This window comes from Parambassis ranga, chromosome 12 (genome assembly GCF_900634625.1).
Source record: "Parambassis ranga chromosome 12, fParRan2.1, whole genome shotgun sequence".
In the NCBI taxonomy this organism is placed as follows: domain Eukaryota; kingdom Metazoa; phylum Chordata; class Actinopteri; family Ambassidae; genus Parambassis; species Parambassis ranga.
Genome location: NC_041032.1, coordinates 10,306,016 through 10,320,173, shown reverse-complemented (window position 1 = coordinate 10,320,173; position 14,158 = coordinate 10,306,016). Strand labels below are relative to the sequence as shown.

The following is a 14,158-nucleotide window of genomic DNA, read 5'->3' as shown; positions in this document are numbered from 1 at the left end:
CAACAAAAATAGTCATGTCAGCACTTATTCTAATCAACCCAACTCTGTCGGTTCTGTAATCATCATCATTATATTTAATAATAACAGAAATAAGCTGTCAGTCAATAGAAACAACAGCAGCTACTTGAAGTGGCCACCTCAGGCATCTCGGATAACTGTGAGTGTGTTTTTTTTAACCACGCTTCCCAGAGATCCTAACAATGTGCCTCAGTCTGCACCTTAACCAGTCGAATAAAAGCCACTGAGGCATAACACAGTCAAAGTTCAGCAAAGGAACATATAGGACACTGTTACACACAGGTGAGGTGAAGGGTGCAGCTATTATTAGCTTTGTCAACACATCCTGACACACAAACCGGAGAACAGGTTGGTTGATTTCAAATATAGTTTTTTGGCCATTGTCACAACAAAGTCTAAAAAGGTGGTCCCGGATCATAGCCCCCCCTTTTGTCCCATGTTGGACCATTACTTTTCTTTTCAGTCTCTTTAGGATTAGGTTTAAGAACCAAAACCACTTTAAAGTTTAAGAAAAGCACAATCCAAACTTATTGGATTGTGTTACTTCATTTTAGCAGCACAAAGTTGTGTTGACAGCCTTCACAGGCAGTGAATGAAAATCGTCCCTCAAAACATCCCTGATTTGCACCTGAATCAGTCTCCATGTCTGTCTTCATCACCCTACCTCTATCACAATCATACAAAACAATCAGCATACCCTCTAATGCCTCCAGACCCCCCCATATCTCTGCCCACCACTCTAAACACAGATATTTACAGTGAGCCTTATTTATTTAATTTGCCTTGGGTCAGCGTGGCTCTGTTGGCCAAACTATTCTCTCTGCATCGGGGAGAGGAGGTGGCTGTTTACACTAACTACACTACACTTACACTGTTTACACTAAGGTGAAATAAAAAGACAAAGCAACAGGAATTTGGGCAGTCTTTCCCTAAATATCCTTTAGTTAAGCTCAACTGAAAATACCACTGCAACCATAGAAATGTAATGTTTATTTCTGCTTTGTGTGTCTTAGAAGGTCAAGCATGGTTTAATGAGAACGTTCAGGGGAGATTATGTGGAGATGTGATTACATAATGGAACATTAGCTGTACTTAAGACTACTGTTGGAGTTATATCAATTTACTCTTAAAAACATTACATGTAAACAGATGACTGATACTTTTAGATGCTTTATGATACTTACCATCCTGGAGCCGCAGCTGTCGGAGGTACAGGGGACTCTGCAGGACATTACACCTGCCTGGCTCATTTTCTCTTGTCACCAGCAGCAGGTCATTGTAGATAAAGATCGTAACCTATAAAGAGAAGCACAGGAGGTTCATATGTGTGTCTAGATGTGGCTTTACACCTTGCAGAGATATTTGCAACACAGTGGTGCACAATACATGACCTGTTACTTTGACAAGTTCCCCACAAACTCATGTCCTAGCACAGGACATGATATCAAAGACAAAGCTGCGTTCACTCTGAGAACAATCAGTACACAATGTCAAATGTAATACTTTCACAATAAAGGCATAAAAACATGTGACATGCCAACATTTTTTGGGACTATTGTTGTGGCAGAGCTCAGGAGCAAGGCAGCCACGAAAATGGAACTTATTTCAACCCAAACCAAGACCTTTTTAGTACAACTGAACCAGTTTATCATTAGAATGAAGCTTAAAAAATATGTCTTGTTGTCAAATGTTCTGTTCTGTGAATGATTGGCCATCACCTCCCACTAACCTTCAAACCTCCACATGTGATACAAAAATACTCTTACAATGGTAAAGCCTTCCCCATGGAACTAATGCATGGACTTATTTATCTTAAGCACACAGACAGTTTGTTTACAGGAAGGTCCAACTATGCATTCTGACCGTATCAAGTTGACTGTACATTCTGTACTTTCCGCAACCCGTTCAAACTGATAACATTTATCTTACTGTACTCCAAACATCTTCGTCAGTCTGAGAAAAGTAAACTATAAATACTATAATACTAAATGTTATGAATGCATGCATAAAAAAAGCATCTTTAAGCATCTTTAACGCACTTGACACAGAACTCTTCACACACGTCATTGCTACCCTGAAAATTTGACTTGCAGCTCTGTGCTGTGCTGTGGTGAGGTCAGAAGAATCATGCCAGTGAAGTACTGAAATGAACGACAGTAACAAATCGTGACAGAGAAGGATAAAAAAAAGGACAGAATGTATGCATAATGGCTGCTTATGTGAGTCATGCCTTCATGCAACATAACACACACACTGAATAAATCATGTATTCAAGACCCTGCTTTTTTGCTTTAGTGGCTTCCTCTAAGGGGTGCAAAAGCAGAGGGGGTATTTCAGATGTAGCCAGCATGTGGTTAGAGTGTTTGTGTGTGTTTGTCTGAGTGAGTGGGTGGAAGAAAATGCAAGAGACGTAAAGGACAAAGCACATGAAAAGGCAAGTGGCAAACAGTTTTCACACAGAGAAACATGCAGACCTGTAATATATAATGCATATAAGGCCAATATGTGGATTACCTAAAGTCAGAATCTTTTGATTGTTTTCTATTAATCCACAAAAAACTTGTTTTGTAATTACGCACAATAAAACACGTGATTTTAAGTCAAATGTGACTTTAGCTCTGTTATATAATTGATAAAATCCAAATATGTCATTTTCAAATCCATGTTGGGCCATAATAATGATTGTGGCATGTGTTTGTGTGAGCTGTTACATGTTACACACACACTTTTGCTAAGTAAAAGCTGGAACAACACACAGATCATTAAAAACAGCCTGGCACAGTGGAGAGAAAGTCCCTCCTGATAAACAGTAGCTGAGAAATATTTATTTTGTGACCAGCCCCAGAGAGTCCAGAATGACACCTCCATGGCAGCAGGCGCTGCAATCCAGTGCACTGCATAGCACTAACAAGAGAGTTTAAAGAACTCTGTATTCACTTGCAACATTCAGTCCATGCTAAATTAGGATTAAGACACTTCTCCTCAAATGTGGTGATGCAGAGCATTGGATTGAAACTCACACTCAGACTGTTACCCTGCATCCTCCTGTGAAGTTATCAGTGTAACATCTCTATGGGAAGTGGCATTGTAGCCGCTATTATACATTACACTGCAACATTACATGTGTTGTACAGTGCTAAAAGAGACATTTAAACTAAGATGTAACCATTCATACTATGTTTCTGTTGGCTTGCAGTACAATTCATCCATCAAGATTTTTTTAGACAGCACACAATATACAAAAATGTATATCTTTAAATGTTTCTGTGCAGAAACCATTTCACAAAAGCACCGAACAACCACTGTTCTTTTTCTGACAGAATAAAAGTCATTTTTTTTAAAATGTAGAACGTATTAGACACTGTATTTTTCACTTACTTTATAAGACACCATATTATGCTGACTAATGTTGTATGATAAAAGATCATTAATATATATCGAAGCACTTTCTTTTGATGCATAGAACAGAATTTCTCTCTAAGATCTTCTGCTCTCTCTCCTCCGTCCTCCATTATTCATTTTCCTTGACTCATTTGGACTTAATAGTTACAAATTCATTGGAGACGTTCTTCTTCTCATATTGATGTTTTACACTTGTTCTCCCTTTTCATATTCGGTTCAGTTTTCCTCTAAAAAATGTACATATTTTGACTGAAGATGTGTGTCGGGGTAATGGGCTGTCACTTTTAGTTAAGCCAAATAAACAAGCCACAGAAATGGTTGTGACAAAGCAACAAACTGCCACTAGTCCTGTAATCTGAGCAGACAATTACTTCTTCTTATATCAAGATTTAGATATGAAGTTCAACATGAGACTACGTTTTCAAACTGTATACATAGATATTATGAATATTAATAATAATTTAATTAATTAATTAATTTAATAATTTTGTTTATTTAAGTACACACACAAATCATAGACTTACCTTTAGAGAGTGGTGCTTGCTCTCATGTAGTATCATCTCCTCAGATATGATGAGAGTTCGGCTGCACAGGTCAAGAGGCTGCACAAAGAACACAGAGGTTTTTACTATTTTAATCAGGTGATGTAGCTTCAGTATTACCATAAGCATTTAAGTATTTTTTTTAATTATAAAATACAAACATAAAATTGCATTATTTGTAAAAAGCTGTGGTACCAAATCCATTGAGTCTCCCTAAACCAGCAGATTAGCACGTGTATATGTCGGTGAGAGACACAACTGAAACTGTTTCTACTAAGAAAGAGACTGTGAGTGACAAGACACTCGCATTTAAAGTGAACTAGGACGCCTCTGTGGGAGGAGGGGACTTCCTGTTAAGCCCAGGGTATCACACAGGGCCAATTCTATATACCGGTAAGTGTATAAATAACAATGCTTTCTATGTGAGATAACGTTTCTATAAGAGCATCAGTCTTAAAGATGAGGCCAAAATAACACTAGTGTCGGTGCCACAGATCATGTTTGTGTTGGTTATTTAATAATGTTTAATGCACAATGCAGAACTGAGCGATTTGCCAGACAGATAACATAACTTCCTAATTTGTTTTCAGTAAATACCAAACCTCCATGTAACAGTGTAACACATACTGTGTGTGAAAATGCATGATCGTGGCTTGCAACATAACAAAAACCTCAAATATGTCAAAATACTTCCTAACTGCAAACCCTGTGAAAACTGTGTCACAGGCCACGTTACATCTGCAGTACTTCCTGCGATATGAAGTATGCTGGTTTAGGTTCTGTTGAGGGTTTGGATCAGCTCAGTACCAGCTTATATTTGTCTGTTAAATATGGAACAGAAAACAGCAGCCTGATAGGCAAAGGTTACAGAAAACCTCCAACAAATCCTCGCTCATCCTCAGCTAACTGATTAAAAGGCTGGTGTGTAGGATTTACAGAGATCGCTGGGGTTTATCAAGTGATTTCTGGGTTTTTGCAAACAAAAATAATCGATATTAATTTGTGACAAACAAATGCTGATGAGCCATTCACACATGTTTGCAAATCCACATTCTTTTTGGTATTTGACATCCTCTGGCTTTTTATACACATATAATTTACTACTATAAATCACAAAAAAGAACACTTGTAGCATGATTAAACAACTGTACAATACATAAAAACTGTCTGACCTGCACAAAGATGGGGAAGATGAGAATCTTGGGTGCCACTTTGACATATCCGTAATTGCCGTGGGGAGTGTGGGATCGGACGATAGTGCAGTTTTGATAGTTGGCAAAATTAGCATTGTGCTGCTGGTAATTGGGCACGCCTGTGTTAGTGGATGTGGACGACCCCTTTGATATCTTGGAGTTGTTGGAGCGACGCAGGAAGCCACTGCGGCTGGAGAGCCCTCCACCCCCACCTCCACCTCCGCCGCCGCCGCCACCAACACCCCCACCTCCACCTCCTCCTCCTCCTCCTCCACTTGAACCTCCAGAAAAAGCACTCCCACCACCACTCTGTGGCTGTGGACCAGAAGACTGTCGTGGGTATAATCTGGCAGCTGAAAAACAAGGAGACACAAGGTGAGGGTAGAGACGCAGTTTCTAAGCTCTGGAGTCACATACCAGTCTCAAACATATAAAAATATCCAGATTAACAAAAATAGTACAGAATAAAATAGTTAGTATAGCTTACATAAAAGTCAATAAAACCCAGTTACCAGCCCAAAGCAGGACAGATACATTATTAAAATATTTTGCAACCACTGTTAAAATGCATGTCTTACCCAAAGTCCCCTGGTTATCTTGATAAACAGGCCTCAAGATCTGAAAGCAGAAAGCATTGTTTCAGAAAAATGCAAAAATACAGGCAGATTGAAATAAAGGTCCCCCTAAACATACAAACAATGATATGGAGCTTTCAGTGATGAGACTGATGATGTAATGTGGAAGAAATATGGACATGAATGGTTTGGCCATGAAGCATTCAATCTGCAGTTCTGTGCATGACATTCAATTTAGTTTCTAGGACTCATATTTTTTGAACTGCACTGGTTTCGAGCGAGGCGGTGATGGTTTCTACTTGTCATAACATATTACAATCTACTGAGGGAGTGAAGATGCAAAGCTGGCACCCTGCCACATGACGTTCAGGATAATACAGCAGGTGGAGTAGTAGTAGTGAAGTTAACATATATATTACTAGTTTTTGCTATTACTAGGTGGATGCTTCTGCCAGTTTATTGGGACAAATATTATCTGTATCTGTTGTGTGTGCTTTCAAAGGCCTTTGTGTATGGGTATTGTGTCTGTGTGACAAGCCACCAACATGACCTATTTCCACAGGGCTGAGTTTAGCCTGGCCAACAACAAACCCTCAACAAACTCCTGCCTGTCTCTCCTTTTTGTTTGAGATAGAGGTTGTAGCTATTTGAAGTGGGAGGTTGTAAAGGGATGTATCTTTTTGAAGCTATGCACTCTTTAAATACACTTCTGCTTCTTCTAAAATCAATCTGATGTCATGTTTCAGACTCGGCTCCTTTGTCAAACACGGCCATGTCCTCTAGCTGACCCCAAACCTGAGACTTGCACAGATGATGGACAGTGCATGAGGCACACAAACATACACACACACACACAGAAGACACACAGAGAGACAGACATTTAGGTGTCCAAAGGACTTTAGAAGGATTTAGTTCAAGTAACACACACATCGTGAATCTTTTGATTTGTTAAACTGACGTGGTTAATAGGTTAGTATTGAGAGGGGGGGTTAGCTGAGGAATTCAGATCATCATTCAGTCTTTTTTGATTTAAGGACTTTGCTTTATTTTGTTTTATGATGAAAGTGTTTACCTCATACACAAGATCAATGAATGCAAACATCGATAAATGCTGTATAAAATGCCATATACATGTCATGTACATGCATGTTATACATATGCAAAGGTCTAGTCTTGAAATATGTTGTTTTTTTTGTTAAATGCCAGAAATAATTGTTTTTTTTAAGTACTGATGGCTCACAATAATTATATGACTTGTGTAGGATACTCTAAATGTGCTTTTTTCCTATTATAAGAGTCTTTCAGTAAATTTTAATAAAACAAATATTGCCAAAGCTTTACATAATAACGTACAGCTATATTTTAGAAGCTACAATCCCCTCTTACTTTTCAGTCTATCCTTTCATTAACATGACTCTGAACTATATGCACAGTATGTAATGTGTAGAAAACATCTTGTAAAGCACAAATCACTGAGACAGCAGTGACTCAAACTGTCTGTGGACATACTGTACACACAGTCCTTCTATCTATCAGCACCGGGGATGAAAGGTAAGGAGACATATCTAGGATGAGCCACCATATGACCATGGTGAGGATGAGGAGGACGGAGAAGATGATGAAGGTGCAGCCCACCACCAGTCTGTGGTACCTGGCTTCCAGGGTTGATGGGCGCCAGGATGATGTAGTTGTCGCCATTAGATGCCTTCACCCTCGTTCCTTTCAGTGTGGCAGTATGAGGGTGGTGGAGGAGTCGTGGTTTCCCGTCTAGTTCCTCGGCTGATCCTCCTTGGGCCCCCCATGCCAGGGTCCCCATGCCCATGCCGCTGCTGTTTCCAGTTTCAGAGCCATTGACGAGCAGCCGCCGGGCGGCAGTGGCACGGTGGTGGGCTGGAAGAGGTGGCACGGCTGGGGGGGTTTTACTTGTGCCAACATCTGGTGCACGTCTGCGAATAGGTGGGGAGGGGGCATCGTAGTTTGAAGTGGAGGGCTTGTAGGTGGGCCGGTGGATGAGGCCTTCAAAATTAGGTTTAGCTGAGGGGCCAGTACGCCACACTACCACTGTGATTTCATTGGCGCTGTTTCTATAACAACACAAAGAAATAGTTGACAAAATCAGCAGCAAAACAACCACTGCAAACCTATCAGTCGTTCTTAATAAATAAATCCTGTGGTGTGGTGGAACTATTACCTTATAGCATGGGCCAGGTCCACACATTTCCACTGCTCCACTGGCTGACCATTTAGCTGCAGGAGAGTGTCCAGCTGCTGAAGACCAGCCTGATCTGCTGGGCCCCCTGCCAGAGTGAAGACAGAAAATGTGAACATCTTTCATGCTATTCAAGGCTTTTTTATGTAATAAGAATGTCCCTGTACTCTTCAGAAAAAATGTTTCCAAATATTTTTGTGTTTTTTCTTTTGATCACTCTGCAAGAACAGTGATAACAGTATATTAGCAGCCCGAGTCAAAGACATGACAACTGGGACCTGCCAACACAAGGGCTGCCAACACCCTGCTGTCTGAGAAAGTGCTCATGGTAATCGCCTAGCTACAAACATTGTACTAACAAAATAAATCATGAAAGTTTTGATGAACAAGAAATGTCAAACTCGGGTCAATCAATATGAAACAAGACCAACTATAACAGCAACTTACCCTACAGTATGTCAGAGAACACTGCACAGTATGCACGCAAGTTCAATTAGTAAATCTCTGCTTTTGTTCAGTGGATGGAACAGTTAGAAAATACTAATGTAAAAAACCTAAAATAAAAAAATATTATGACCAAGAAGTTATTTAATTTAATTAAATAACGACCCCACCGGACACTGGACAGCTGAGCTTCATGTACACTGACATGTGCATGCAAAACTTGCCTGGATCAACAGCCTGCACCCTCACAGGGGAGTCTGAGCAGATGGTGAATCCATATCCATCCTTTCCTCGAAGGATGGTCACCTGCAGAAAACACACACACACAGAGTCATTTAGTGATACAAAGATAGGAACTCATTCTCTCCACCGCTGCCTGAGGAATCAAAAGTAGCGTGCTGGCAAAATAATCAACTTCCTTCCTACAGATTGAGTAGATTTGTATTCTGTTTCTACTTCCTATTAAAACTGTCCTGACAGCAGTTTCCCGGTGAACCCAATTAGCTGAGTTTGTGGGAAACACAACAGATAAGACAGAGTCTCTTTGTTCAGTGGTGGGAAAAATAAAACCACTTCAATCTACCAGAAGCACACAGTCTATAAATTCACATTATTGACTAGACATAAATTGTGTACAGTTGGTATGTCCATGATATCACAAAAAAAGAAATAATCACTTTTTAGGAAACCTTGTGTAGTTTCCTAGCAAAAGAAATCTCAGCATTATAATTAAAAAGAACAACATAAAGACACGGAATCCATCTGATCAAACTTATCAAATCTAAACAGACATAGACACAGACACAGACACACACAGACATTTGCGATGGCCCTTGCTATTGTCTCTTTTTCTCTTCTGTCGTCAAACATTCAGTACCTGAACCCGAACGTCCGAGCCAAAGTCAACAAAGTTTCATCCAAAACATCTCACTTTCCATCTCATCTGCTGACAACCAGGGGCCTAAAACACACAGACATCCCCTCGCCTACTCTCTCTCTCTCTCTCTCTCTCTCTCTCTCTCTCTACATTTCCATAGTACAGCAAAACTGCATGTATAATGCTGCTGAAATACAAAGTCTGCCCATGAGCAACATGCGGCAACTTGGAGAATACGGTGATTATTCAGGGGCCTGAAGCTTGTGATGACCCTAAAATGTCGGATACAATCGCGGTTTCTTATAGTCCACTGATTCCATGTGCCCTGTGTAACAGTTCTTCTGCTATATTTCTTGAACATTCAGGTCTATGAATGAGTCTCTGTTTCCATCTGCCTCCAACCTTTACCCACTACCAAAATATCTGAGCTACAGATAGGCGACACAGCTCAATGTGTCTAAAATGTGTGGTTAAGATGACAGCTGGCCATAGGAGAGAAATGAGATGCAGCATGTCAGGACAACCTCTATGGAAAGATCTTCTTCCTCTGAGGCTGAAGAAACACACACACACGAGTGAACAGATTGTGTGGCTCCTCATCTTCATTTGTGACGATGGGAGGAAAAGTGCAGCCTTTGTTATACATAGCTGAAACTGTTTCAGTGCTCTTTGTGTGTATTTTTGCATAAGAACAAATAGATAATCGTCCAGAAGTCTGGCTATGTGACAAAACATGGAGAAAACCAGAAATACAGAACGAAAAGAATGAAGAACATAGAAACTAAAGACAGATGAAAAGATGATAAGCAGGGATCAAAGAGATAAAAGACAGATTAAACATTAGAAACGGAGGGCAGTGGGACTTCAAAAGTGGCGGAGATGGAGCAGATGACAAAGACAAACAAATGAACAGATGGTATGAAACAAAACATTTCACTGGTATTAAGTAGGACAAACAAACACTTTGAAAAATGAGAATGAGAAAAAAAAATGAATGAAAATGAAATGTAAGGGGGAAACCTATACAGTACCAAGCCTCATCTATCCATCTGTCCTCAGGCTGTGCGTCTTTTTGGAGCAGTAATTCAATTTCTAAGCATAGTTGAGTCCAAGCACTTGGATGACCTCTGGCCTGTCTGGAGAAAGCAGTCTGATACCACTTTTCAACTTCTAAAGTTCTGACAGCAGAGGGATTATTTTCTAACAAAGAGAGGATAAGAGATGAGGAGACTAGAGTCAGAACAATTGATATCAGTGGGATTTTCCTTTTTATCAGTGCATAAAAAGGAAGATACAAACTGACTTGGGAAAAACTACCAGCATGCATTAAATATTTAAATTGTATCATCAAAATGAAGCTCGTGTGTGTACAGTATGTGTTCATGCATGTGTGACACAGCCTTTCCCTTCTTGTGCCTCAGTGCTCCAACATCACTTCAAGCGCAACTGCATGAAGGCAGAAGGAGAAATCCTGCCAATCCCTATCCGATCATTATGTCTACTCAAACAGTGCAAGGAAAAGCTAACAGCTGACAGGTACACATGCACTAAATAAAACCGTACAACCACACACTAACATATCTGCAGTCTGCGTTATCTGGGTCAGTATGTTCACTGACTAAGACAACAAAACACACACGCGTCGCGCTGTATTATTGTCACGAACACTCAGTTTTACAAAGTCATTTTTTTGTCTTTGGTATATTTGGTTCCCTCTCAGTCAATTCACAAATGGGTTCTTGTTTTTGTGTGTGTCAAATGTGCGATGTGCATAAAGTGGTGTCAGCTCATATCATTGCAAGTGTGCCCCCTCTCATCCTACTCTCTCCTCCATCAGATCTTCACTATGTGAGGAATAAATAATGTAAAGGACAGAGAGCTGGATCCACCTCTTCAGAAACACACATCCCAGTGTCCTGTGCATTTTGTTCTGTACAGTAAGAGCAGGATGTTGTAATTGAACATAACATCATTATTATCTTTTGCAAATAAATTATAGAAGAACAATTTAGAGAGCTTTCGTTCGCAGTGTCACTCTTGGTGCACTCCCTTTCGCTGTATTTAACACACACCTGAGGCAGCCTACATCCGATGCAAAGGTGGCACAGGCCGTGGATCGTATGTATCACACTACCACCTCCTCCTCTTCCTCCTCCTTCTCCAGTGTTCAAGTCTGCAGACAACACACATACACTGCGACGCTGACTTTCCACCTGGCTGGCCCCTCTGCATCCTGAGTATCGCCACAGCTTTCTCTGCGCGGCTGAGTGTGTTCTCCTGGGGTTATACTCCGGCAGCTGGTTGGACTTTAGCGTGTTGTGGATCATCACAGCAGTGACAGCTGCCCAAAGAGTGGCTGAGGTGGCTTAGACCTGCTGTATCCTGGAGACAGTCCAGTTGAGGTGACTCAACTATTTTGGAAAACCAAAATATAACAAAAACAGTCCTTGACGTTTTCTTTTTAGCCAAACTGGCCTTTACTCTGCATCAATTGTCCTCCAAAAGATACACTTCTCTTGCCACTGAACTCCAGCTGCACTTTTTGCCATTCAAGGTTTGTTAGTAATGACTCCACACATCAATGCAGAATACTGTGTTCAGTCTGTACCAATTGTTTCATCAGCATCACCATGTCTTAAAACTTCAGTTCAATCTTCTTTTCTTCTTTCATTTGTTGTCTCCTGTATTCCAGCGTCCACCTCCGTGTTCTGTGTCCTGATCAACAGAAGCTGCAGTTGTGCCAGAGATCAGCTGTGTGAGTGTGTGGCGGCGTCATGTAGGCGAGACTGGCGCTGGCTCGGCCTGCTCAGGCCACACTGTAGCTCCTGGCAGGGGCGCTCATGGGAACTCTTCAACAGCAGAAGAATAGGAGGAAGTGGCTCCCACCACCGCCACCCCCTCCACATGCACACATACACACGCACTTACACATACCTCACCACTCTACAGTCAGGATGGCTTTGTGTGTCTGCCCCCGATAAGACCAGTTTACTTCCTGACTCCACACTATGAGGTTGTGAGAGGTGCTACGGCCTGCAGTCTTTTGCAAATATACTCTGTACTGTAGTACTGGATGAGACATGTATGAATAGGAGTGTGAAAGGCAGGTCTTTTGAAAGAAGTTGTAGGGAGGGTCTGAATGAGGATTGTACCCTCCGCCATGCGCACTCGAAACGGAAATGTTTCTGATTGCTTACGACTTCGAACAAATTCTAATGACCACATTTCCCAACCAAAGACAGAGGCATTGTTCAGTGGGGCACACACACATGTACACCTCAATCAAACCTCGCACCTCATCAGACTCTTTCCACCGCAGCTCCCACACTCCCCACTCTCCATCCAGACATTAAGCTTGTTTGTTATGTTTTCAACTTCCATATTTCCTCTGCTTTTCCTTTCAGCTGCTCCCCCTCACCTCCAACAGCACAGCACGGAAATTCACAGGTCTGCGCACTCTGAACAATCCCCCCCTCCTCTTCCAGTTATCCAAACATTACATTTGTTTTTGTTTTCAATATCCGTATGTCTGGGAAAAAAGGTGGTAATACTGCAAAAATAATAACAACAAACACTTCAGCGGAGGCTCAGGAAAAAGCTTGTTAAATGACGACTATAACAGTGGCCAGTCTAACCCCTAGCAGCCCCATTAATTCCCAGCTTGCCTCTTATTCTTTTAATCGCTTGGATGTCTGGCTCACGGACTGCAACATGAACAGAGAAGTGACAGAGAAAGAGCGGGGTGAAAGAGGAGCACTGCTGCACTAGTCTCTACAATGTTAATAAAGTGGCAGAAAAGGCCGTTGTTTTAAGATCCCTTCATTCTAGTAGTAATGGCAGCTTTTCCCTGTTTGCCTTTTCAAGAGGACGAGGGTTACCCGTCAAGCACACAAAAACACTTTCTCTCTCTTTCACGCAGCGCTGTTCACCTCTAAATAGGCAGAAGGACGGATTAGATGGAGAGAAGAAAAGGAGAGAAGAAAGCATGTCTTAGTGTGAGGAGTGAAAGAAGGGTTTGAAAAGCTTGTCTAGGAGCCAGACGAGGCCAATCTGGTTTTTTAGTAGTGTGGGATCTCTCCCTCTCTTTCTGACCTGAATAAACAGCTATCAAAGGAGGAGGCGTCTTCCAGGCCAGTGAACACACAAGATGGGTCTAAGGCCAAGTTCAGGGTCACAGCTCAAGTTGTGCTTAAAATTCAAACAGTGGAAGCTCAGCATATAGATTCATAACTACATAGCAGGTACAAGATTTTAGAGGTGACATTGTGCATAATATGAGATGACAACAAACCTCCTGAGGCAGAGTGAATACTACAAGCGCATGGCTTCAACATCAAGACAGATAAGTCTAAACTTAAATTTCATTTAAGAAATTTGCCTAATGTATGTTAAATTAAACAAAACTGTATTTACAGCCTGAGTGGGACACAAGTTACAAAGTGTTTCATGCAGCCCATTCTTATATCTTAGCCATGGCCTAGACAAGGCTGAACTTCTTCACAAGGTGAAGACCAAAGACCAAATCCTCTCATGTTGACTTCTATGTATTGTTAAAAATAAAACATGATGCAACAGGTTTCAACACAAAAGACCAATAACAACTGCTTCTTCATTCTACATCTCGCAGAGAAAAGAGAAGGATTTAACAGACGCCAGATCCCAAAACACTCTCATACATTTCAGCAATAAAACCAACCATGCTAAGTTTATTATGAGAAAATTCAACGTCTCTGTCCTGTATTCAGCTCACCTCGCCCCTCCTTCCCATCTTGTCCCGTCAGACACAGGTGTCAGACCCAGTTACACAGAAACGGTCTAAGAGCTAATGCTAGCTGACAAGCAAAGGGATGCGGGGGGGGACACGTTGTCCAGGGCGTAACTATTGTTAATATTTTACT

At 41.2% G+C, this 14,158-nt stretch overlaps 1 protein-coding gene across 2 annotated transcripts in view; it reads right to left on the bottom strand.

Moving 5' to 3' along the window:
* Window positions 1-14,158, bottom strand: part of rgs3a (regulator of G protein signaling 3a) — a 103,922-nt gene that overhangs the window by 59,553 nt on the left and 30,211 nt on the right. The window contains exons 11-18 of one of the 2 annotated variants that reach the window (XM_028417575.1): window positions 8,608-8,689; window positions 7,922-8,027; window positions 7,382-7,814; window positions 5,725-5,773; window positions 5,404-5,508; window positions 5,135-5,355; window positions 3,945-4,022; window positions 1,203-1,314 (exon numbers count right to left, since the gene is read on the bottom strand). In XM_028417575.1, coding sequence (XP_028273376.1) covers window positions 1,203-1,314; window positions 3,945-4,022; window positions 5,135-5,355; window positions 5,404-5,508; window positions 5,725-5,773; window positions 7,382-7,814; window positions 7,922-8,027; window positions 8,608-8,689 — 1,186 coding nt within the window. Of the gene's footprint in view, window positions 1-1,202; window positions 1,315-3,944; window positions 4,023-4,157; window positions 4,232-5,134; window positions 5,356-5,403; window positions 5,509-5,724; window positions 5,774-7,381; window positions 7,815-7,921; window positions 8,028-8,607; window positions 8,690-14,158 lie in introns of those variants that run through there. The other variant, XM_028417571.1, reaches the window with a different exon arrangement.